At 35.4% G+C, this 26,614-nt stretch overlaps 1 protein-coding gene across 2 annotated transcripts; it reads left to right on the forward strand.

Annotated features, from left to right (window-relative positions):
- The first annotated feature begins 1,875 nt into the window (after window positions 1-1,875).
- Window positions 1,876-21,369, forward strand: LOC121992552 (methionine aminopeptidase 1D, chloroplastic/mitochondrial-like). Of its 2 annotated transcripts, XM_042547013.1 has the most exons (11): window positions 1,876-2,067; window positions 3,171-3,240; window positions 5,214-5,445; window positions 6,298-6,459; window positions 6,534-6,575; window positions 7,931-8,002; window positions 8,270-8,349; window positions 8,987-9,084; window positions 19,889-20,061; window positions 20,315-20,362; window positions 20,778-20,914. In XM_042547013.1, exons 1-10 carry the CDS (start codon window positions 1,968-1,970, stop codon window positions 20,360-20,362), a joined length of 1,077 nt encoding a protein of 358 aa, XP_042402947.1. In that variant the 5' UTR covers window positions 1,876-1,967; the 3' UTR covers window positions 20,778-20,914. The 2 variants fall into 2 exon arrangements, with proteins under 2 accessions (XP_042402947.1, XP_042402948.1); XM_042547014.1 differs by lacking the exon at window positions 19,889-20,061 and having other exon boundaries at window positions 20,778-21,369.
- The last annotated feature ends 5,245 nt before the right edge of the window (window positions 21,370-26,614 follow it).

Raw genomic sequence — 26,614 nt, forward strand, 5'->3', positions numbered from 1 at the left:
ATGCACCCGAGGTTAATTTTACGATTAATAATACACAATATACAAAAGGATACTATCTGGTCGATGGGATCTATCTAGAATGGCTACTTTCGTCAAGAGCTCTCCAGGATCCCAAGAGAAAAATATTTAAGGAACGACAGAAGGCCGCGAGAAAGGATGTCAAGAGGGCATTTGGGGTGCTCCAATCACGATGGCCAATGATAAGAGGTCCAGGACGATTTTAGTATAAGGATAATTTGTAGGACATCATGTATACTTGTATTATTTTGCACAATATGATTATTGAGAATGAGGGAGATGCAGTAGTCAATTGGTCGAATGATGAAGGAGATCCTCAATCACAAATATTTTAAGGTTCCACTCAAGAATTCCAAGCATACATCCGTAGAAATTACGAGCTAAGTGATAATCAACTACATCATCAACTTCGAGCCGACTTAGTTGAGTATATTTGGACAAGCTATAATTGTAATCGGTGAATAAATAATTTATTAATTGTGATATATGTATTGTGATATTTATGTAATTTTTTTAATTATCAAAGTTATTTTATGTTAGTAATTTATGAATTTAAATTTTATTAAAATTTAATTATATAAAATGTAAATATGAAAAAGAGATAATGAAATATATATAATGAAAAGTGTGGGACCCATGAAAAAGTTGTTGAGAGGTTTTTTGATAGTGGAAAGAGGTATGGGATTTTTAACTTTTGATGTGGCGCAAATGTGGCAACGAAGGAGCTCACAATGAGGTTTAACCACTGTGGATGCTCTTAGGATCATCAAAATTACATTTTATATTTTTCAAATTCTAATTATTTTGCACCTAATTATTGACATTATTAATTCATAAAAGAAATAAACGCGCTACTTACTATTTCCGATAACAAGAGTTTGAGAATATTATGGTTTCTTTTGTTCATTTCTAAACTGTGTATTTTAAAAAAGGATAAACCTTAGGGGTAAAATAAACTTTCCCATTAAATTTAGAATCTTCTCGACAATCCATCTCGTATGCAGGTAAAATTTCTATTTAAGTTTATTAAATTAATTAATTCATGTGTTTTTTATTTTAAAATATAAATAATATTTTATACATTTATTCTTTAATCCTATTTTATATGTAAATACACTAAAAAAAATAGTGGTAATTATGTGAAAATAAATTTTAAAAGAGCCTTGGATGACTGCCCTATGAAATTTTTCTACGGATCACTATAGGTAAATTGGGAAATGAGCATGGTAGAACTTTAGGGTGTATTTGGTTTGTATTTTTTTTATTTTTATTTTTTGAAAAATATGTGTTTCTGAAAAATAATGTTTGATTTATATTTTTCATATCTATTTTCTAAAAAATAGATAGTATTTCCTAAAAAAATACTAAAAGTAATTTTTTATTTTTCTAGAAAATGTATATTTTTCAGAAAATGAAAATATATACGTAAATCAAATGCACTTTTAATATCATTTGATTGTCCGTCTCATTTTAAAAAAAAATTATATAAATATATCATAATTAAAGATTAAATCATGAATATCAAATTTTTTTTTCCTTTAATAATCATTTAGAGTGATCTTCATCTGGAGATCTATAAAATGACAATTTAATGCGTTTTGCATAAGGAAAAAAACACATATGATAAGCCTTTCTTTAACAATTTCTTCTTTAATAAATTGATTGAGTGAAAAAGTCACTTATATAAACTGAGAATTTATAAACAACTAGAAAAATATATTTTTGCATAAATTAAATAATTTATTGTATAAAATAGGAAAAAATGATTTTCATGGAAAAAGGTAAGGATTTTTTTCTCTCGACGAATTAAAAAATAAATAATTTTTTAAAGGGTTAATTGAATTATCTTCTATATTTGTGTCCGAGATAAACCCATCGTTCGATGGTACACGTCCTGTTCGTGATCGGAGAAGAAGCAAGCGAAGAAACGGAGGGATTGTTAACTAGCAATGGCGGCGTGCGCATCTCCTATTAAACCGCGCTTTTTCTCCTCCTTCTTTGGCGATCGCCTCGCCTGCTCGCACGTACCCCTTCTCCGCCGCAACGCAGGTCCACACCCGCTCCTTTACTCCCTAACCCTACGCGATTTCTTCTTACGATCCTTGCAACCGTTTTGCTCGCTGTGTGATTCCTTGTTACCCTTTTTCGTGAGATTTTATAGTTTTCTGCTAGTAGAAAGTTTGGCACTTTCTTCGTCACTGGGGAAACTAGAAATTTTTGTGGTTTAGTGTGATCTTAATCGGGCGAAATATGATTGTGAATCATAAATTTTTATTTTGTTTTCCCTGTACATTTGGGAAGGTCGATTGATGAGACGCCTGTGGATTCATGATGATTTATGGGCTTGTAATATAATGGCAAAATTTTGTATGTATATTCTTATAAACATACTGGGTTGCATATTTACCACATCAAATTTTAATTTTTCAAATATATGATCGTTAAACGTAAAATCTTGCATAAATGCCATCAAAGATATTTCTTCTTTATAAAAGGAACAAGATAGTTTTGATGGACAATATATCCCATAACTTAAGATTATATATTGTGTTTTTATATTTATTCGTTCATTGTTATTCTGATTATTTTGTATGTATTATGTTTATTAATATTTTCAGATTACATTTATACATTTTAGAATGACATTTGAATGCGGAAGAAAAATCAAATTGAAATAAAATGTAAAAAAACAGGAGATAAAAAAAAAGTGAAATACACAAATTTTAAATTCTAATTACTAATAAGAACATTTTGGGTATAATTTTAACCAAACATCATTAACATAAGTTTAATTCAAACTAATGGTACTTATAAGAGATTATACATTTGAAATTACATACATGCAATATTTAAAATTGTAATGGTAAATATGCTATTTCAATATTTTGAAAGGGTAAATAAATATTTTGGCAAGACATGGATCGTGTGTATACCAGTTAGCATTGTCATCATTTTCTAGTCCTACTTCTCTTACTATGTTTCATAATCCTATAAAAGAAGTATTTAAATCATTGTTCTCGATGACAACCTATTTATGACAAGAAGGAAACCAATGAAGATTTTTTGAAGCTTCATCTATACTATGTTCTCTGGTTATGACATTCCATTTTGTTTTATCTTTGTTACTAACATTTTCAAAATATAATTTACAGGAATTAGGAATTCATCGATCCAATTCTCAAGGACTCTCTATAACTTAGCTGACATCTTATTCAATAAAAGGTATTTTGCTAAAGTGCCTTGCTTTCTCCTTCTTCGTTTTTTTTGGGTGCAAATCAATAGAAAAATGGCATCTATGGAGCAATATGTATAAGTTGTTAAAACGAGACAATTTCTCAGATTTGCCTCCAAAACCTCTAATGTTTAATAAATGTGATTTGGCATAAGATATTTTCTTTTAAGCATTTAGGCTTTTTTATTACAGTCATTCTTTCTTTGTAAAGGCACACTGTAATTTGGCATTTTTCTATGCCACTGCTGTTGTGTTATCATCTCTTTCATATTAGCAAAATATATAAATAAATAATAAAAGAAAATCTTGGTTAGTTGGTTTCTTCATGAAAACTAGCAGATACTTGTGAGATGTTCATTTGTAGTATCTCTTGTTCCATATAACCTTAATCGGTTGTCTCAGCAGTATAAAAGTAGTAACTTATTGTTTGCTTTGATTTTTAGTTCACTCAATATATGTACATACTAGTATTTGTTGGTGCAGCGGAGACCGGCAAGACAAACTATACCCTCCTCGGATTTCAACTCAGAATTTAAATCAACAATAAAATAACAACTAAATTAAAGAGACAGAAAAAGAAACAGAAACAGAATTTAACCTGGTTACAACCAAGGAGGTTGTTAATCCAGGGCGATGAAAAAACTCTACTATCAGAATCTCCTTTACTGTAGGCGGAGAAGCCTTTTTACACTTAGAACGCTCACTTAGTTGCTAGGAATTGATTACAGATTGATTGCTTGAGTTGTACTTTCATTCCTAGCTCCAGGTGGCTTTATATAGCTCCTGGAAAGTCTATCCCGAGGGTCCAAGGCGCCTCCAACAAGGTTCAAGGCGCCTCCAGCTCGGTCAGTGGATAAAACTTTATCCGCAACGCAAACGGTCAAATCTGACCTGAAGGCGCCTTCATCAAGCCTGAAGGCGCCCTTGGAGGCGCCTCCAAGCCTGATGGAGGCGCCTCCAAGCTGGCAGCTCAACATTCCAGCTTCTTTCTTTGCTCCACTTTGACTTCCGACGCTCCGATCTTTTGGGTGATTGCGGCCAACCGGAATAGGGCTCACCCGAACCCAATTCCCGGCCTTCTCCTCGAGCAGCCTTCCGTCCCGGCTTAACGTCCCTCGAACGCCGCGCACGCTCTTCACGCCCACCGGAGTACTCTTCCGCAGCTCTCTCGTCCTTTGGACACACCGAGCCCGTCGGCTCCCTTCCCGTGCCGTCCTTCTCGCTAGCTGCGTCTTCCGCTCGACTTCCTGTGCTCCTAAGCTCCTGCACACACAGACACAGGGATCAAACACAACAGGACCTAACTAACTTGGTTGATCACATCAAAACTATCATGGGGTTCAACAGTATTTTCAATATTCAAGTTTGTTTGGTTAACTTGTTTCGTTTGGCTTCTCATACTTCTAATTTAGGTTTTGCATCATCCTGTCTTGTTATGCTGACTGTTTAAGTAATTAGAAAAGACAGATTAACTAAATATTTGTGTGAGGCTTACACGCTACCAAGATGATGTTATAGATAACTGGATCTGGTTGAGTTGGATCATAACTGAGCTGGAAACATACTAAATCAAGGCACAGTCCAAGTTGAGACACTTAAGTCCCATATCTAAGTTGAATTTTTAGGTTTTCCTCTCCTAATTCAACCTCGATTGATCAACACACTTGGATGATTGTGTCCGTGGTTTGAGTTCTACCCTGTAGCTATCAACTAGGGTCAGACAACACTTACAATGGGTGGTTTATTGCATATTGTCGAGGGGAAATTGTTCCTCTCCAAGGAACTCTAGGTAGCCCCCATCTGCATTGTATATTTATTATGACAAATATAGATTATTACAAGTAGGCCCTCTCCCCTTACATATTTTACAAGGGTTGCCCATAACACATATCTTGTTTGATTAAGCCTATATTTCATTATCTGTAATTAATGGATGTTTTCTCAAAGTGTTTATTATATTTAGCAAGAGAAAAGATGATTGGGTAAACAATAAATACAAGCGTCTGCAACCGGGAAAAATTTCTCCTCCTCTTGCTGTTCCAGATCACATAATGAAGCCTCCATATGCAAACTCCTCTCAGTTTCCAGGAATTGCTAGGGGACCAGAGATTCACGATGAGAAGGGAATGGAAGGCATGCGAGCATCTGGAAGGCTTGCTGCAGAAGTATTGGAATATGCTGGAACACTTGTTCAGGTGAAGATTACTATTCTTGTAACATTATCAATTCTAGTTAACATATTCAACTTATAATAGAATATATTTTCTATTCAAATGAAGTTTAATACCAACTAAGTTGTTCATGATGACTAGAACTAAGGTTTAGTTCCTTTTTACTATTCCTCTCATTTAACATCCATAATCTCCCAACTATATGCTGTCAACTAATGGATCTTTTTATGTGTTTGTGTGTCACTGCTAAAGATCTTACTGAGTCACGAGAGAATAGATTAAAGATAAATTATTCTTAATAAGGAGGCTGATTGTCAAATCCTTTATTTGACTGTTGAACAACATACTTTTTCTGAGTAAGATTGCACCTGAAGTTTGAGATAAATATTATTGCTCCCACTTGATATCACATTTTTGTTGATCAAGACACAAAAAATTCTCTAAAAAGATTTTATACCTTTTATTTATTCATAAAATAGATGGAATTATTGTAAAAAATCATATTAAGAAAAGACTGTTGCATATCCTTGAATTACATGCATTCAGCTTTATATGCATTATGTATATAATTTCAGAGTGCACACTAGAGTGTAATATGTGAATGATGAGGTGGTCGTTTATTTAGTTCAATGCTCATATATTAGATTGGAATAGTTTGTTGCCTCTTTTAGGGTGACTAAAGTTTACTCCTTTTTTGTTGAGTTTGGTGATTATACTAATATCTTCTTTGAAAGACTAAGACTTGACCGTCTTGCTTAGGTCATTTGGAAATTACAATGTCTTATCTTGTACAAGAAGTTTTTTGGAACTACCATCACTGCAAAGTTTTAACTTCCAGTTATTCTTTAGAGAACTCAAATGCATATCTATTCTCAGCCAGGCACTATGACTGATGATATCGACAAGGCAGTACACCAAATGATAATTGAGAATGGAGCATATCCTTCACCTCTTGGCTATGGCGGTTTTCCAAAGAGTGTTTGCACATCAGTAAATGAATGTATCTGCCATGGGATACCAGACTCCCGTCCTCTTGAGGTGCTGCAATTTAGTGTTTAACTTTTATATTGTTCCCCATTGTTTTTATAACTTGTTTCTAATCTGGATGCCAGGATGGTGATATCATCAATATTGACGTTACTGTATTTCTGAATGTAAGTTTTGAACCATTAAGTCTTTCTATGTTTGTAGATCCATAGTTCGCTGTGATGTCCGTGATAAATTTTGTTATTGTTTGTCCACTTGTCTCACATCTCATTTATTGCTGCTAGTCTATGCATGGTTTTATTTTGCATTGTTGAGCTTGAAACCATGTGGTATACTACTGATAACATATCAGCCAGGATGATGCAGAACCATTATTCTTAAGTTGTATGACTTTTTAAATTATTATAACCATACACTGTACCATGGAGTCCAATTTTAATATACACAAACTTGAATCAGCAGGATCCCTACAATTGATGCAGGTCCTGTGGCCATGTCGTTGCTGTCCTACTATCCACTGTTTCCTTATTGGATAAGAGATTGACAATCTATACTGTAGGCTCTATTGTAGCTTGCACTCTTGATGTGCAAGTAGGCCCTAGCCTTAGTTCATACTCTAGTATTGTTGTTGAGCTTCCTTGTCACAGCCCAAGGATGAAAACTGAGCTTATAGGACACACTGATCAGGGATTTAAGATGTACTGATCAATGCATAGAGCAATGCACATTTTTGGAAATCAGCAAATTTGAGGATAAATAAACCAAAATTTGACTCTTTTTCTCGTAATTGTAACTATATTTGAGCACGTGTGCCAATATAATGGTTTAATTTTATAAAAAAATTCATCATGTTAGAATTTCTGAATTTTGACTGCTTTCAAGTTGTTAAGAACTTCCATGTTTCCATTTTTCATTCATGATTGGAAGTTAAAAGGCTAATAAAATAGTTTAATTATTTTTTAAAGTTTTCACCGTGTTAGGATATTCAAATTTTGTGTGCTTTCCAAGTTGTTTAGGATTTCAGGTTTGCATTCTTTCAGTCACCGTTGGAAGTTAAAAACATTATATTAATGACCAAATAGGGAGCGACCAATTTCTGATATGACATCTGTGATCAAATAGGAGAAGAATACATCTAGTAGTATCATGTCAGACCTCATTCTCATTGAACCTAAGATGGTTTAGTTTATTCTCAGCTATCATTTTTAGGTAATTGTTGAATCTTGAATTGTATTTGCTGTATAGTGTGCTTGGTTCTGTGATTTACTGACAGTTGGGACATTTCAGTATTTAGCAATTATTGTTGATGGAGCATACATGTTACATTAATGAGTATAAGCTCTGACCTTGTAGCTGATATTTACTTGGTACCCAACTTTTATGGCCACGTATTTCATCTTCTGTACATGTACGAACAAATAGACTTACAGTTTTTTTATTTCTCATTTTCAAGCTTCATTTTTTTTTCTTTTTCATATATAAGTTTCCAGGTTATCTTACAGAGACTTAATATGCTGTGTAGGGCTATCATGGCGATACTTCTGCCACATTCTTTTGTGGAAATGTTGATGAGGATGCAAGGCAGCTGGTTGAGGTAAATTGTAACTTGCAAGAATCATTTTTTTCATCAGTTGGTGGAAGAGTTGCAATCATTTAAAATAAATTTATGTTCATCTTGGGTTTCGTCATATTGTTGAATTATATTTTATGCTAATCCTATTTTCAGTTTGTAATGCTCCTTCTAGATTGCTGCTATTGCATAATTCATGCTTTTATTAGACGAATTCACTTACTGTGATTGTTGCTACAAATTTGAATTAATTAGTTGGAGTATGATTAGTATTTAATGAAGGTCTTTCAGGTAACAAGAGAGTGTCTTCTCAAAGCAATATCAATATGTGCACCTGGAGTGGAGTACAATCGAATTGGAAAAACAATACAGTATGTACCTCATAATATCTTTATCTTCAGTTGTTGCGATTAATAGTGGGCTTATTGTTGCACACATCCTGTTTTAGAAAAGGACACTAAGGTTCCGGTTACTTGGATGGAGGATACGATGGAGAGGAGGGAAAGTAACACAGATGTACATAAATGACGGGTATTTATATGTAATGTGAGGCTTTCCCTTTTCTCCTCATCTTCCATCAGAGTAATCACATCCTAGGAGAGAATAAAATATCATAGTACCTCATAAAAGTTCATATATGTTGAGAAGAACCAAATTAAATGTTATAGGTGCACACATTTAAAACACCTATCCAATCTGATAATATTACCAAATGTTAGATTTGTGGTAAAAAGTAATGTGTGATACATGCAGATTCAAACTCAAAATTGCCAATTTAATATGATAGTAAAGTTGATTGAATGCCACCTAGTTAAAAAAAACTCGAGTTGTATTATGGAGGGAACCAATTTTATATGTTGTAATCTTTAAGATATGTCATGTTCAAGTATTGGAAACAATTACAAAGTTCAGTATAATCATTTTCTTTTCTTGCTTGCCTTTTCAAGTACTAATTAGTATATGAAACTGGCCAATGAATTATATGTTAACTATTTAAATTTTGTCAAGTGATCATGCAGATAAGTTTCGATTTGGCGTAGTTCGGCATTTTGTTGGTCATGGTGTTGGACGTGTATTTCATGCCGATCCTGTTATTCTTCATTATAGTAAGTCTTTTAACTCATTAACACTCATATAAAGTTACTAAGTTGACCTATATATATACCATGCACAACGAATATAAATGTCCTCAAAAACATAATCATGTTGTTTTCTAATTGTATATACACATTGGAGATAAATGGCCAGTAGAAATTGAAATTGAGTTTTTTTTTTCGCATCAAGCTTTTAACTTTGTAAATTCCGGTGGGGTAAATGTATTCTGGACCTGGTGTTGGGTGCCTTACAAAATCAGTTAATCACAAGAAGAACAGTGGAAAAGCAACCTTCCAATTAAAGAAAAAATCGATGAAGTCAAAATCATTAATTGACTGCCCATTGTCCAATCAAGAAACTTATTGTTGGTTGCTACTCGGAAAACCTATAGGTTCCACTGTACAAAAATTTTGTACAAAGGTCTGAACCTTTTCCTAGCTACCATGTGTTCTTTTAAATTAAATTTTGGATCGCCTGCGGAACTTAACACGTTTGATCCAAAACTTAATCTATTTGTTCTTTTAGGTTTTGACTTGGATCTCCTGCGGAACTTAACACGTTCGACCCAAGTCTCCTTAAGTTATTAATTCCATTAAATATTAATTTCCATGAAAGGTTCCCAGTACTGACGTGGCGAGGCACATGGCCTTCTTGGATATGGGAGCAACCACCACCGACTAGACAAAACCTTTAATAGAAAGCTAATATTTAATTTCCTAAAATAACTTTAGGTTAACCAAAGAGAACAATCAAATCACAAGGAAAAGAAAGAAACAAAAGAACACAACTTCGAAAAACATATTCGAAATTCTAGAACGTAAGCCTCTTGTATTTGGTATTATTTCCATAAATAACTAGCATGATGCGGAAATAGAAATTACTAGTTATACCTTGTGGAAAACACCTCTTGATCTTCTACCGTATTCCTCTTCTAACCTCGGACGTTGTGTGGGCAACGATCTTCCAAGATGAGAAACCACCAACCACCTTCTTCTCCTCCAAGCAAGGTTCGGCCACAAAAGAAAAGCTTCACCAAGGAGAAAAACCAAAATACTAACCAAGCTCCAAGAGATGCTAGCTTTCTCTCCTTCTTCTTCTTCTCCGAGTAGTATCCGGCCACCACAAGAACTCCAAGGGAGAGGAAGAGGTTCGGCCACCACAAGAGGAAGAGAAGGAGATGATGGCCGGCCACACCAAGGAACAAAAGAGGGAGAGGAATAATAGATGTTGTGTCTTGTGAAGGCACCCTCACCCCTTCTTTTATATTCCTTGGCCTAGGTAAATTAGGAAATTTAATTACAATAAATTTTCCTTAATTTCCTTGACATGATTTAATTGAGAAAAATAAAATAATATTTCCCCAATTAAACAATGATGGCCGGCCAAATCAATAGGAAGCAAATTGGACAAGTTTCAATCAACAATTTAAAACTTTCCTTATTTGTTTTCGGAAATTTTAAAAAAATAAAAATTTCTCTTTAAAATCTCTTCATGGTTAATAAAAGGAAATATCTATAATTTTAATTTTATTAACATGTGAATAATTTTAAAGAGAAAATAAAACATCTCTCCAATCTACAAATAAGGAAAGAGATCTAATATCTTTTTTTAATCTTTTGTAAATCTTTTACAAGAGAGATATTTTAATTTTAATTCTCTTTTAAATTAAATCTTCCACATAATAATAAACATTAAAATTAAATTTTCTTTTTAATTAATTATGGCCCCTACTAGCTTGGGTTCAAGCTAGACCTAGGCGGGCCCTAGCTTGGTTCCCAAGCTACTGGGGTGGGTATAGAAGGTGGGTATATGTGGGTATAGTACTTATAAATAAGAGGCTACGATAGGGACGAGAGGAGGAATTGGTTTTGGTCTCCGATAAAATTAAGCGTCCGTGTTCGCCAACACAACTTAATTTTATCATGATAATCATTCCACTGAGAGAACTATCGTTGAACTACCGCACCAATCCCAAATTACATTTTGGGCTCCTTCTTATGAGTGTGTTAGTCTCCCTGTGTTTAAGATATCGAATGTCCACTAATTAAGTGAGTTCTTGACAACTCGTTTAATTAATGTCTAAGTCCAAGAGTAGTACCACTCAACCTTATTGTCGCATCGGACTAAGTCCAGGGTTTAACGACAATCCTTATGAGCTCCTCTTGGGGCATTATCAACCTAGTATCTCTACAGTTTTTTCTATAATCAACAACACACTATAAGTGATATCGTTTCCGATTTATCGGGCTTATTGATTCATCGAACTAAATCTCACCCATTGATAAATTAAAGAAATAAATATCAAATATATGTGTTTGTTATTATATTAGGATTAAGAGCACACACTTCCATAATAACTCAGTTCTGTTCCTTTATAAAGTCAGTATAAAAAAACGACCTCAAATGGTCCTACTCAATACACTCTGAGTGTACTAGTGTAATTATATAGTCAAGATAAACTAATACCTAATTACACTACGACCTTCAATGGTTTGTTCCTTTCCATTCCGGTCGTGAGTTTCTGTTTATAATTTATAAGGTCTTGATAACATCATCTTCCGTATGTGACACCACATACTATGTTATCTACAATATAAATTAAATGAACAACTACAAACAAATGTAGATAATTAGACGAATGTGATTCTTTATTCATAATGAATGTTTACAAGCTTAGGCTTTCAACAACCCAACAATCTCCCACTTATACTAACGACTAAGCTGCCATATCTACCATACATCCGATTCTCATTCCTCCACATGCCGATCAAATCGCCGGAAGGGCCTTAGTGAAAGGATCTCGTAGGTTATTACCTGGCGATGACGACTTCTCCTCGCTCACGATATCTCGTATCGGTGGTACTTGCGCTCTATATGTTTACTTGCCTTATGAGCTCGTGGTTCCTTCGAGTTTCACGCTATTATCACAATAAATTGTGATGATTTTGGGCAAACCAGAATCACATCTAAGTCCATTAGAAAGTTCACGAGCCATACTGCTTTTTAGCGCCTCGATGCTACATACTCAACTTCCATGGTTGAGTCCGAAACGCATTTACACTCCTCCGTGAAATGGCTCCACCTCCTAAAGTAAACACATACCGATGTAGACTTCTGTTATCCCTATCGATTGGAAATCAATCCGTGTAACCAGGGAGCGGATCGTCTGCTGTAAACTAGCATATAATCTAGTCCTTCTCGGTACTTTAATATACGCCATCGATGTCCTTGTCGAGGTTACTCGATATCTCACCGTACCACGCGTGAAGCGGATATCGGTCTCGCAAGATCATACATTAGGCTTCCTACAAGCGAAGCATAAGGTTCATGTCCTCTATCTCTTTCGATGTCTTTGGAGACATCTCTTTGATAGAGCTCCACGCCTAAAAGGTAAGAAACCTTTCTTGGAATCCTGCGTGCTAAAACGAGCAAGGATTGTATCTATATATGAAGCTTGGGACAGACAACATTCTTTTCTTACGATCCCTTATAACTTTGATCCCAAGAATGTATGCACGATCTCCTAAGTCCTTCATATCAAATTGTTTGACAACCATACCCTTACGTCCGATAATACCTTGACATTGTTGCCAATTAACAAAATATCATCTACGATAGTACAAGAAATACCACGTTTCCGTTACACTTCTTATATACACAAGACTCATCCTGACTTTGAATAAATCCATATGATGGATTACTTCATTAAACCGGATGTTCCAAGACTTGAAGCTTGCTTCATCCATAAATGGACCGATTGAGCTCATACTAGATGCTCTTTGCCTTTTCAATAAATCCTTCCGGTTGCTTCATATGGATGTTCTCTTAAGACTTCCATTAAGGAAAATTGTCTTGACATCCATTTGCGAATCTCATAATCCATGAATGGATAAGAGTATCCGGATAGACTTAAGCGTAGCTGGTGAAAAGGTTTCCTCGTAATCGATTCCCTCTTTCCGAGTGTACCCTTCGCAACAAGCCTAGCTTTGAAGGTTTCTACCTTCCGTCATCCCTCTTTTCCTTTGTAGATCCACTGCATCCAACGGCTTTTACACCATCGTGTGGTTCTACAAGCTCCCAGACCTATTCTATTTCAGAATTCGTTGCCTTTTGCCAAGATCTGCGTCTATATCTTGGAGTGCTTAGTCATGGGATCGGTTCATGTTTACCGGGATCAAGTCGAAGACTCTCCCAAAACATGAATCTTTCAGTTGCCTGACCCTCCCACTACGGCACTATCTGTGGTTGTGTATCGTGTGTGACACGTGTTGCGGTTTCTTGTGGTACTTCGTCTTGTACTGTTGGTACTGAGTACATCCCTCTAAGTTCTTAAAACAACTTTACTCTTGGGCTTGTGATCCATTATATAGTCTTCTTACAAAAGCGGGCATTGGTGCTAACAACGACCTTCTTTTGGACTATAAAATAAACCACCTTTCGTTCCTTTGGGATATCCTACAAACACGCGAACTTCATACGAGATTCTAACTTATCATCTCACATGTGTTGGACTACCCCATATCTGAATATGTCTTAGACTGGGTTTCGCCCATTCCACGATTCTATGGGAGTAGAAGAAGCGATTTAGAAGGTCTTAAGTTCAAGGTAATCTTCTGTTTCCAGAGCGTATCCCAAAACGAATTTGGTAATTCAATAACTCATCATTGATCTAACCATCTCCATGAGAGTCCTATTCCTTCGCTACACCATTGGGGTGTTCAGTGCGACGATTGGGATTGAATCCCCTCGATAAGTAATTCTAAACTCTCCAAGAGGTATTCGCCACCACGATCGTCGTAGTGTCTTGATACTTTTACTGTCGTTTCTCATCATCCTTGTATTCTTTGAACTTATCAAAGCACTCGGACTTGCGTTAGGTAAATGTATCCATATCTTGAATAATCGTCCATGAAAGAGACAAAATATTCAAAACCTCCTCTTGCATGGACAGAACACAAATCGAGTGAACCAACTCTAACACTTCTTTGGCTCTATACCCTTGGCACGGCCTCTTGGTCATTTTACCTTCTAAGATTCACGAGTTGGAAAATTTTCCAACTCTAATGAACAAAGTCCATCCGCTATAAGCCTCTGAATCCTACTTAAGTTAATATGACCAGCCTTAGATGCCAAAGATACGCTTCGTTCATTTCGTTCTCTTATTAGAATTAGAAGATGAATTATAAATTTCCATGTTTTGCTTTGTGGAAGAATTTGGATTTAAAATATACAAATTGCCAACTAATGCACCACAGATAATCACTTTATTTCTTTTAATAACTACATCATTACTGAAAGAAACGAATATCCATCTAAAAGCAGTTTAGAAATTAATTCTTTCTAAAACTGGTACATAAAGACAATTTCTTAAAACCAAATTTATTTCTACTAAAAGATAAGTAGGCGTCTCCCATCGCAATACCGCCACCTTAAGCGTTGCCCGTGTAGACGATAATCTCCCCTTGAGATAGTCGTCGGGTTTCGGAACCCTGCAGGAATGCAGACATGATCGATGGCTCCGTGTCTACACACGGTCTTTAGATAACACCGCTAAACGTGTTTCAACAACTAGAGTATGAGATATACCTTTGTTTTGGTTCTTACGAGGACAGCCCGCCTTCCAATGTCCTGCCTGCTTACACGTACTCTGAGATTTATTCACTTTCTTTCTGAACCAGTTTGTTTCTTCTTCTTCTTACCTTCGGTTTAGAAATAGAACCATTTTCAGATAGTGAATTTGAGCGTTGTGACGAAATAACCCTTCTGCTGCTTGAAGTTCAGCCAGTGGTTCCCCAATGAATAAATCCTTTTATTCATATTATAGTTCGGGAAAACTTAGGTAGGGTTTGGAGGATCATATCGATCCGGGTTTCCCATCAATTTCTCCTCAAAGATCCGTATTTCGTTCGGATAAGCCATCATGTTTAGGATATGATCCCTTACAGTAGTATTATCTTTCTCGTAGCTTCTTGCCTAGAAGCCTATCCCGATGACGAAAGAGTTCCTTGAGATTGTTCATAATATCATAAGCTGTTGGTAAATCTTTATGCTGATGTTGCAATACATTTGACATTGAAGCGAAATGTAACACCGCGCCATCTCATCTGCTTTTACCCATTTCTATGATATTCAATCTCCTCTTGGGTAGATTCACCGATGGGTGCATCAAGGCAATGCTCGGTTAATACAAATTTATAGCTTTCAGTTAAGAACAATATCCGGTTTCTTTTCCAATCTATGTAGTTAGGTCCGGTAAGTCTATTTTGTTGAAGTATGATGGACGGTGGGTTGAAAGACATCCTAAGAATCACAAATAACTTTTGGTCGAACTCTAAATTTAGAATAATATTGATTCCTCAAACAATACTATTTTAAATTAACCAACACCTTAAAACACGTGAATTTTGTATGCCACGTTAGTGTGGACGTATCTAAATTCAACATTTGTAAATGGAGGTTTTAACCCATTAATTTTATTATCTTGTCAACCTAACTTTTTGAAAATAAAATTAATAGTTGGTATTATTGGTCACACAAATAATAGCGGTGACTCCGTTGGGAGGATACTATTAGATGTGTCTAAGTGTACACCATTACTTGACACTAAGTCCATTAATAAGATTATGCCCTTCCGGTTGGGGAAGATCACACGCTCTTAATTAACTTCTATAGTCATCCAAAATGGAAGTCTGTTTCAGTGATCCGCAAACAAGCTCGTCCGTTATGGAGGAAGGCACTCGAGCCAACGCAAGCTTGTTTGCATCACTTACAAACCAATAATGGAGACTGAGATTTACTTAAAATCCTCTCCCACTTAGTTATTTATAAATGAGGAATTTTAACTATGCTAGCCTACTAAACTTGTAAACTAACACGCACCAATATAAAAGCAATAAATAGAAAATCTAATTTTCAACTATTATGGCTTTTATCTTTAATCGTCTCCTGTGTTGTCATCCAAGTCCGCCGTATTTGGCCACCGCCAGTCTAATCGCGATTCATCTTGCTCCGAGTTCCGCGCCTCTGGTCCTTAGAAGGTTCCACGCATTGCGATCCGCGACGTAAATAGAATTTTACATTTTGATCCTATATTCCATAAAAGGAATGTACATGTATCTAGATCAAAATAAAATCCTAATAAAACTAAATACAGCTCCTGCGTATTTTAATACAATCACGCACACATATAAATTGCCCTTGATATGTCCAAGGGACACATAATTAATTAAAAGCCGTAATAGTTGGATCCTGCGTCCACAAAGTTAAGCACATCCTACTATTATCCCGCCTAAATTATGTATGACATGCATAATTAAACTAAATACCAAATACGCAGAGGCAAACCCTAGCTCGATACCAATTGTTGGTTGTTACTCGGAAAACCTATAGGTTCCACTGCATAAAAATTTTACAAAGGTCCGAACCTTTTCCTAGCTACCGTGTGTTCTTTTAAATTAAATTTTGGATCGCTGCGGAACTTAACACGTTTGATCCAAACTTAATCTATTTGTTCTTTTAGGTTTTGACTTGGATCTCTGCGAACTTAACACGTTCGACCCAAGTCTCCTAAGTTATTAATTCCATTAAATATTAATTTCATAAGGTTCCCAATCTCTGGCGAGGCCTTCTTGGATATGGGAGCAACCACCACCACTTAGACAACCTTTAATAAAGCTAATATTTAATTTCCTAAAATAACTTTAGGTTAACGAGAACAATCAAATCACAAGGAAAAGAAAGAAACAAAGAACACAACTTGAAAACATATTCGAAATTCTGAACGTAAGCCTCTTGTATTTGGTATTATTTCCATAAATAACTAGCGTGATGCGGAAATAGAAATTACTAGTTATACCTTGTAGAAAAAAACCTCTTGATCTTCTACAGTATTCCTCTTATAACCTCGGACGTTGTGTGGGCAACGATCTTCCAAGACGAGAAACCACCAACCACCTTCTTCTCCTCCAGCAAGGTTCGGCCACAAAAGAAAAGCTTCACCAAGGAGAAAACCAAATACTAACCAAGCTCGAGATGCTAGCTTTCTCTCCTTCTTCTTCTTCTCCGGTAGTATCCGCCACCACAAGAACTCGAAGGAGAGGAAGAGTTCGGCCACCACAAGAGGAAGAGAAGGAGATGATGGCCAGCACCAAAGAGGAGAGGAATAATAGATGTTGTGTCTTGACCCCTTCTTTTTATATTCCTTGGCCTTAGGTAAATTAGGAAATTTAATTACAATAAATTTTCCTTAATTTCCTTGACGATTTAATTGAGAAAAATAAAATAATATTTCCCAATTAAACAATGATGGCCGGCCAATCAATAGGAAGCAAATTGGACAAGTTTCAATCAACAATTTAAAACTTTCCTTATTTGTTTTCGGAAATTTTAAAAAATAAAATTTCTCTTTAAAATCTCTTCATGGTTAATAAAAGGAAATATCTATAATTTTAATTTTATTAACATGTGAATAATTTTAAAGAGAAAATAAACATCTCTCCAATACGAATAAGGAAAGAGATCTAATCTCTTTTTAATCTTTGTAAATCTTTTCAAGAGAGATATTTTAATTTTAATTCTCTTTTAAATTAAATCTTCCATAATAATAAACATTAAAATTAAATTTTCTTTTTAATTAATTATGGCCTACTAGCTTGGGTTCGAGCTAGGGCCGGCCACCCACTCCCAAGCTAGCTTGGCCGGCCCCCTTTAGGTGGGTATAGAAGGTGGGTATATGTGGGTATAGTGCTACTATAAATAAGAGGCTACGATAGGGACCGAGAGGAGGAATTGGTTTGGTCTCCGATAAAATTAAGCATCCGTGTTCGCCCGACACACAACTTAATTTTATCGATGATAATTCATTCCACTAGAGAACTACCGCACCCATCCCAAATTACATTTTGGGCTCCTTCTTATGAGTGTGTTAGTCTCCTGTGTTTAAGATATCGAATGTCCACCAATTAAGTGAGTTCTTGACAACTCATTTAATTAATGTCTAAGTCCAAGAGTAGTACCACTCAACCTTATTGTCATGTCGGACTAAGTCCTGACAATCCTTATGAGCTCCTCTTGGGGACATTATCAACCTAGTATCTCAGGACACGGTTTCCTTCTATAATCAACAACACACACTATAAGTGATATCATTTCCCAATTTATCGGGCTTATTGATTCATCGAACTAAATCTCACCCATTGATAAATTAAAGAAATAAATATCAAATATATGTGTTTGTTATTATATTAGGATTAAGAACACACACTTCCATAATAACCGAGGTCTTTGTTCCTTTATAAAGTCAGTATAAAAGAAACGACCTCAAATGGTCCTACTCAATACACTCTGAGTGTACTAGTGTAATTATATAGTCAAGATAAACTAATACCTAATTACACTACGACCTTCTAATGGTTTGTTCCTTTCCATTCTGGTCGTGAGTTACTGTTTATAATTTATAAGGTACTGATAACATCATCTTCTATATGTGACACCACATACTATGTTATCTACAATATAAATTAAATGAACAACTACAAACAAATGTAGATAATTAGACCAAATGTGATTCTTTATTCATAATGAATGTTTACAAAGCTTAGGCTTTCAGTATACACTCCAACACTTATAAGATTGTTCCCACGGGATGTCCGGTTGGCTAGAGAGTAGTATATTTGCTACAATGGGACAGGGATCAATTCTTGATCCCGACGGGCGCTTACCCTAGGGGGAAAAACCCCTTCCACCCTCTAGCCACTTGACGGTTGGCTATAAGCTAGCCTCGGGCTTGCCAACGGAGAGGCATGGTTCGATTCCAGGCAGGTGCAAATATTGCTTCGGGTTAGCTCGTGCCCCTTGTCTAAGAAGGTTGCTCGACTGAATAAGCCCCGGATGATTTACTCCTTTCCAGAGTGTGTGGGGTTGCCCTGGAGGAGCCACTAAGGTGATGACTTCACCTTTTGTCAACAAAGAAACTTATAAGATTGCCCCTGTGAGTGTAGCCAAGTTGGTACTCAAGCAAGGCTTGCCAACGGAGAGGCATGGTTTGATTCCCGGCAGGTGCAAATACTGCTTCGGTTAGCTCATGCCCCCTGTCTAGGAAGGTCGCTAATAAGCCCCGGATGATTTACTCCTTTCCAGAGTGTGTGGGGTTGCCCTGGAGGAGCCGCTAAGGTGATAACTTCACCTTTTGTCAACAAAGAAACTTATAAGATTGCCCCCCGGAAGGGCGTCTTCTTAGTTTCCCAAGCCTTTAAGGATCGAGTCCCCATTTTGGCTAATTAACGAATGAATTTCCCTTAATGGGCGGTTGACCTTTAATGATGGGTTGATGGGCCGCTGAGTACTTCTTGATTTACATGGTGGCCGGTAGGAAACTTCCATGGGGTTGAGCAGTCACTTTAGGATTAGTCGACGTAAGTTGGATGCCTTGTACCAACTAAAAAAAAAATTATAAGATTGCTGCATATGTCTAAATATGTAGGATTGTTTTATTTTTTTAACATTTGAATTGGGAAATATTGGTAGATAATCTACTACCTATTGCATAACTTCTCTTAAAGTTTCTTCTTTAAATTGATTTATCTGTTTGATTTTTCAGTTGTCATCTTAGTCCAGCCTATATGTAAGATTGTTAAAATATATACATAATATATCAACTATTTCTTAAATGCTTCCGTATGTATTCATAGTTTCATATACACGAATACCAGTTGTTCAATAAAGCACGAAAACTGAAGTGAGAATTTATTCTCTAGCCTGTGCAATAGAAAGGCAGATTAATAAAATTTTGAATTAATGAATGAAGACCTTTTGCAGATAATACATATACTTCTTTATTGTGGTATCATGATCAGACCAGAAGATGGGAATCTTCTCTCATATCATTTTTAGTTGCAAAACCAGAAATGATTAGTCGAGTAAGCAATCGAGATAAGCTACATGTTGAGTATCATGAGGCTAAATTGGGTAGGAGGCTCAGAGCAAATTCGGTAGGGGAATAAGAATAATCTCCTTCCATTACTATTTTCATTAGTCAAGTAATATAAGTTATGTTTACTCTGTATATCTCTAATCTACATGTTCAACTTTACTTCAAGAGTGAATGATCAAATTTTGATTATTAGGACTTCTTATCATTTCATATTTGAAAGAAAATTTTGCCTTTTCTATTGCATAGTGTATAACCAAAAACCTACTATGGGTCAAATTAAGATTTTTGTTATCAATTTTCTTACTTGTCAGGAAATCGTGAGTGGGGGCGCATGCAACTCGGTCAAACATTTACTATAGGTACCTTACAGTTTCTATCTTGTTGCTTTTAGTAATTTCATGCAGAAGATATTTATTATCTTTTTTTTACATGATCTATATCTAGAAAAGGAAATGTAAATACTGCAAGTGATCAGTTTGGTGAAAGCCATAGATCGGACTTATTCTGTCGGTACTCGTTTGAAGTAACGTGTATGTAGTATATTTTATTCATTACTGAAAACTTGTATATTACGAGTTAGTTTTGAGAACTGGATTCTATGTTTAAGCATATAATAATGCAGCTTCTAACGAGCAGCGGAGAAGACAACATGATTGAAGGAAAATTTGATAATAGTAGATTGTCAAACCATAGCAATCAACATATCCTTTGTCACTAAACTTGTGTTCAAAAATCAACCCTAAACTCTTATTATTCATTTATCTTCTTTTGTAGAGCCTATGCTTACAATTGGGAGCACAAAACCTGTGATATGGGATGATAAATGGACTGCAGTGACCGAAGACGGAAGCTTATCGGCGCAGTTTGAGCATTCCATACTGATCACTGAAAATGGAGCGGAAATACTAACCAAGGTATCAGGTATTGAACCTTAAAGGAATATTGAGGCTGAATTTTACTTGGAAGGACTGAAGAAAAGAAAGTAATGCAAAAATGCATATGCAATTGAAGTGCCAAATTATGACTCACACTCCTTCCATTCCAGCAAGTAAATCCAGCTTAGCGAAGGAGACGAACAGGGAAGACAATACATAAATGTACGCGAGTAATCCATGATTCTGTACAATTTTATGAAATTTTGTCTCCGTGTTTATCTCTCTGTTGAAATAAATCAACCGGAGTGAAGCTAATCCAATTCTTGTATCACCACATCACATCTGTAGTAAACTTTAGTTGATTGAAACTGTCATTCTAGTAGTATACCCAAAGATCTGTATTCTTGGAATAGTCATGCAACCAGTTGTTATAGACCAAATTCTGTAATTTGATATTCGAGTAGAATTCTAAACTAGTCGAGCCAAGCCTACTTCAGTGTGTTCAATCATTCATTTTGTTTATTAAAATTGTTCAGGTTCGGGGTGTGCCGAAAGATTGCTAGAGACCAGAGAACTTGTAGGATGCATTCTTTAGAAGAGTTATGGTTTCCTATGAGCATGCAAGCTGAATTTTGCCTCTCTTCTCTAAAGTGTTTGATACACACAGGATTGAGGGTGATTTTGTATACTCCTTCGGTGGTAACATTTAGGTGATGTTGGAAGAAACCAAAAAGAAAATTTTGAAATAGAATTTTAAAAAATAAAACATGCATTGGTCTTTAAAAAATGTTCAATACAATAAAACGGTCACTTTTATATAGGTTTACTTTTTATTAAACATAAAAAAAATAAATATTAATAGTTGAAAAACACAATCTCATTAAATATCTATTAAACTCCGCATATGGGATTTATTTGATCAGTATTATGAATATAACTTCCTAATACCATGATTTGCATTATAAGCAAATTAACTCGTCAATTTGTTAGGTTCTACTACTAACCTAAATACTTAAACTTGTCTAAGGTAGTAGTAGATCACTCATTTAAAAGTATAATATTTATGTTAGCCCATGACTCATCGTGTGAAATTAATTAAGTTGAGTATAAAAATCTCCTATGTCTTAGGCTTTGGTATTTCTATCAAAATACAAAATTGAACTCGTTGCCTATAATGATGCCTAATCAACAACATGTCAAACCTAATGGTGGCTACACCATCATGCTAATAGCCATTTCGAACATTTGATTACACCATCACGGAAGTTTATAAAGCTTTTATAATAGCTTATATAGCTCACAATGTGAAACTAAACTAGGGTGTCATGGTTTATCACATAAAATTTGATGGTCCATAAAGATTGGAAGTTCAATTCATGTACGTTAATCATCCTAATCGAAGGTACATGAGGTCTAATGATATATATACCTCATTATTATGTCTTCATCACTTAACCTCAAGAATTAGTACACTTGAGAGGAACAAAAGACTATAGGATTAATTATATCAAAAGGAAGTTTTTTATTATGATTTTACAAATTTGAGACTATTAATTTATCACTTAAGATATGCCACTTGAAGAGGGACATAACTCATATTCTTGAATCCATCACATGAAGGGAAAAGCAAATTAAGATAATTTGACAAATGAATACTTACAATATTCTACATGAAATTAATACTTAGTCGTTCAATTGATAAGTTTTGTGGCCTACTCCGGGGCTATGACCGGGCGTTGAGGGTCGAACATCTTCTATAGTGGAAATGATCTCTTGATGATTAACTGTCTTGCCATTGTACACCTTCACTGCCTCTCTAGCCATGATACTTTTGGCACTTTGAGGTTCACATTGCTTGAATGCTTTTGGTTGGTGCTTTCTTGTTGCCAAATGCCTTGCCTCACTCGAGAAGAATGCTTTGCTTGCGAGGATCAATGTGATGACAAGGATGGTAATCCCTTTTGCGGCCTTCATCCTTGCAATGGCAAGAGATATTACTATCCTTGGCATTGAAATCCTCCATTCCATCTCTCCAAGGCTATTTATAGTGATGTAAAGTGTGAGTACAAGAATATAAAAGCAAATTTTCATGACTTCAAATTTGACATTATAGTTTTCATGTACTAATTTATCTCTTATTATCAGTAACAACTTTTTAAAAAAAATCTAAGTGTTTGGTTAGTATTTTCAGTGTGTTGTTTTCGAAAAACAAAATAAAACTATTAAGAATCAAAGAAGAAATTCACATAGAAATCTCTTGCTAAACATTTTGAACTAATTGAATCATTTTAAAATCGTTGAAGCTCAAAAAATATTATACTGAATATATTCTACAAAGGATAAAAAAAGAGAGAGAATAAAGAATAAAAGCTCAACAGTTATGGTAGTGTTGAATGATATGATTATTAAAGAGAAACTTTCTTGAGGCCTAATCTAACCATCCATTCTCACTTACTAAAACCAAGATTCTGATGTTCAAAAGAAAACAATATCTGAAGAAGTTCCTCAAGATCTTTGAGGGAGAAGTCTTTGACCAACCAATTCTCTTTACAAAAGTGGTATCTTGAAATGATCCTTGCTTGTTGTGTTGGGACCATTCATCTGAAGACTTTGTGTAAACACAAGTTGTCATAGTGAAGAAAGGGTGGTTCTCATGCATCAAGTAGCAGTCAAATGAGAACTTTCCCTGCTGTTGGGAGTATAAATTATTGAGCTTCAAATAGGTTTTTCCTTGATGTGGTCGGATGAATTTCGGATTGAACAATGAGCTTTGACTCAGGTACGTTGAGCATATCTTGTTTAGGGTAACTCAATAGACCATATTTGTTCACTTGAAGCTTGAGTGAGAAGATTGTTTGATATCGCGATGAGGTTTCATATTTGTTGTTAGATTTTGAGAGATGTCCTGAAGCAATCGCCTTATAATTTTACTATTTATTTAATAATTATATATTTAATATTTGAGTGCATATTATTTGTTTGAATAGTTTTAAACTTATTTATTGAATATTTGCAATACAATTCATAGTATGCAAGAATTTGTGATTGTATCACAACTTGTGATTATCTGTACATGTGTAATTATGAACGTATTGAAATTTTCCTAGTCGTCAAATTGGTGCATTCGGAGATCATCAATTCTGTAAGACTAGCACAGGTTATACTTCTTGGTTCGGCCAAACAACTATTTCTCACTAGCTGGAGACATTAGGATGTCGAGAGTTAAACGTAGATGCTAGTTATGATAACTAGTTTATTGGAGTGACTTACTGTAAGACTTTATATGGTTCTCTACATATATGGATATGCCTATGAAGTTCTTACTGTAACTCGAGTACAAATTTCCTTCAACTTGAGGTATACAAGTCATCTTGGTCATGGAGATTTATACTTTGACATCTTAAGTAAACATCTCTTGGAGGTGTAGACTCAAGATGATTAGGTATAAGTTGAAGTCCCGAAAGTATTTGAATAACACACAAAGGATTCACCACTTCTTGCGAGGAGACGTATACCTATGACAACTCGTTAAGATTATTACTTAAAGTCTTTGGCCAAAACATTATATATTAAGAGTACTCTTGTACACATGTACGAATAATTTGAATCTGCAGAACGATAAAGTATTACTTGGGCTAAGTGTGACGTAGTCAGCCTAGTGGGGGCAGATACATAGACCATGTCCTGAACCAAGTAGGTATAAGACGAGTGAAAAGAATAAGACATGACTCACTATAGCTGCTGAAGAGTTCAGAATTAGTTCTGAGATCAACTATGATTTTTCGATTAATTGAGAATCATGATGTACTATTAGGTGTCACTCATGATCGTTCCATAATTAAGTAGTTAATTATGGACGACTAAGATAAATCGGAGGAACCTATTGGGTCACACGCACTGCGAGTCTCTAAAAAACATAAAACAAGTTAGAGAATAAGATTCTCAGATCAAAAGATGAATGTTTGATTGGACCATACATAAGACAAATATAGAAATATTTATCGGAATGAAAGCGCTGATGGATCACATCTCTTATGAAAGAGTCGGCCCCTATTTGGTTTAGTTATGAACCAATTTGATTTAGCCATGAACCAACTTGATTTAGTTGTGAACCAAACCAAGGGGTTAATGGGCTAATTTTTGGTTAAGGCATAATGGGTTGAATTTGGGCTTTCTAATCCAACTCATTAAAGGGAACTATATATTGATATGGTTAAGAGAGAATTAATATACAATTCATTATTGGCTTGATTAGGTTTTAGAAATATAAACCCAATACCTTTCTCTCCCTCTCACTCTCTCTTGCCGCCGACCACAATAAGAGGATCTCCTTTTGTTGCCGTGAGCCATCCAAAAGAAGAAGATCTTCCTTTTGCTTCTTCTTCCTCTTTTTCTTCTCCTTTGCTCGTAGCTAGTACCTTCCAAAGGCGTAGCTTGTTCTCTTGAAGTTGTCTTGAAGAGCTTAGCGTGGATATGAATAGAGGCGAGGTTCAACAACATCACAAAAGGTTGATGCTCTTCTCATTATAGATCACCTGTAAGGTATACCTAGAATAATTGTTATTCGATTTCATTTTATTTTATGATCTTGTTTGCGCGATTGTATCTTGCATGTGTGTGGTGTGTGTGATGTATATATATCGTTAAATCTTCCGTTATGCATATTTATAAAATGTATTTTTAGCATACATCGCATCGGGCATATCCCCATATTTGCTTGCTTGAGATCTCGATTGGACATTGCATCAACAGGGAATGCCCTTGGCAATGCATTAACCATGAATTGACATCTAACTTAGTTGGAATCACCATGTGTTGATAAGACTTGTCCTATTTGACTTATTGGTAGAACAACAGATTTTATCAAGGTTTAGAATTCTAGTTGGGGCTGTGGTTTTAGTGACTGATTGGTGTGAGACAATTTCAATACTATGTCACAATGTGGATGCATTATGTCGGTGGTGACGAATAGAAATGCAGAGATGAAGAAGACGAAGCAACTACAACTTTATGGAGGAGTTATTCACAACTTGTACTGCTCAGTCGATAGAAGCTTTTCGAAACTTAATCCTTCCTGAGTTGTTCACAAATTGAAAACACCATAGATCTTGTCCTCTAATGCCAACCAGTAAATAGCAAAGGCAGCAACAATCATCAAGGCAATGGGACACTTGAGCCACATTTTGAGGACCCTATAGATAACAAAGCTGACCTTGGAATTCTTTAAGTCTTCTTCTTTGTCTAACATGACCATCAAACCCCCAACTCTTCCTTACAAGTTTTCAATCTGTATTCTCGGAGCAAATAATCTCATCCCAATTCTTTGCAATGGGCATCGGGTTCACAATCCACATATACCTCATAATTCCTGCTTTCTGTTTGATTGAGTCTATCTAACACTCTTTCAATCCTTTCAATGCTATATTTATCTTCATATTTAAAGGAGGAATATGGTCTTTATTAAAACTCTTCCAACAAATTTTTTCAGACAATTAATGGCAATGTTAAAAATGTGAATGAGGCTCAACTCTCACCTCTAATATGAGAGTCGGTTGGAAGTAAATTAATGACACCTCTTAATTTACTCAAACATGGAAACTAAGGTGTAGCAAAGGTAGAGCCTACAAAAGGTTTGTTTAATCCAATCTAAAAGCAAGTTCTTAACTGAATTTTTATGACTGAAAGTTAATTGATCCAGCATCAGTGGTGGTTTGATCAGTCTGTTCTAAAGAAAGA

This window comes from Zingiber officinale, chromosome 6B (genome assembly GCF_018446385.1).
Source record: "Zingiber officinale cultivar Zhangliang chromosome 6B, Zo_v1.1, whole genome shotgun sequence".
In the NCBI taxonomy this organism is placed as follows: domain Eukaryota; kingdom Viridiplantae; phylum Streptophyta; class Magnoliopsida; order Zingiberales; family Zingiberaceae; genus Zingiber; species Zingiber officinale.

What these genes read in the sequence shown, in the direction of transcription:
- LOC121992552 (XM_042547013.1), top strand. Translation starts at nt 1,968, where the DNA reads ATGGCGGCGTGCGCATCTCCTATTAAACCGCGCTTTTTCTCCTCCTTC. An exon ending in CGAATTGGAAAAACAATACA is followed by an intron (nt 8,350 to 8,986) that starts GTATGTACCTCA and finishes AATTTTGTCAAG; the next exon opens with TGATCATGCAGATAAGTTTC. An exon ending in GGAGGCTCAGAGCAAATTCG is followed by an intron (nt 20,062 to 20,314) that starts GTAGGGGAATAA and finishes CTTACTTGTCAG; the next exon opens with GAAATCGTGAGTGGGGGCGC.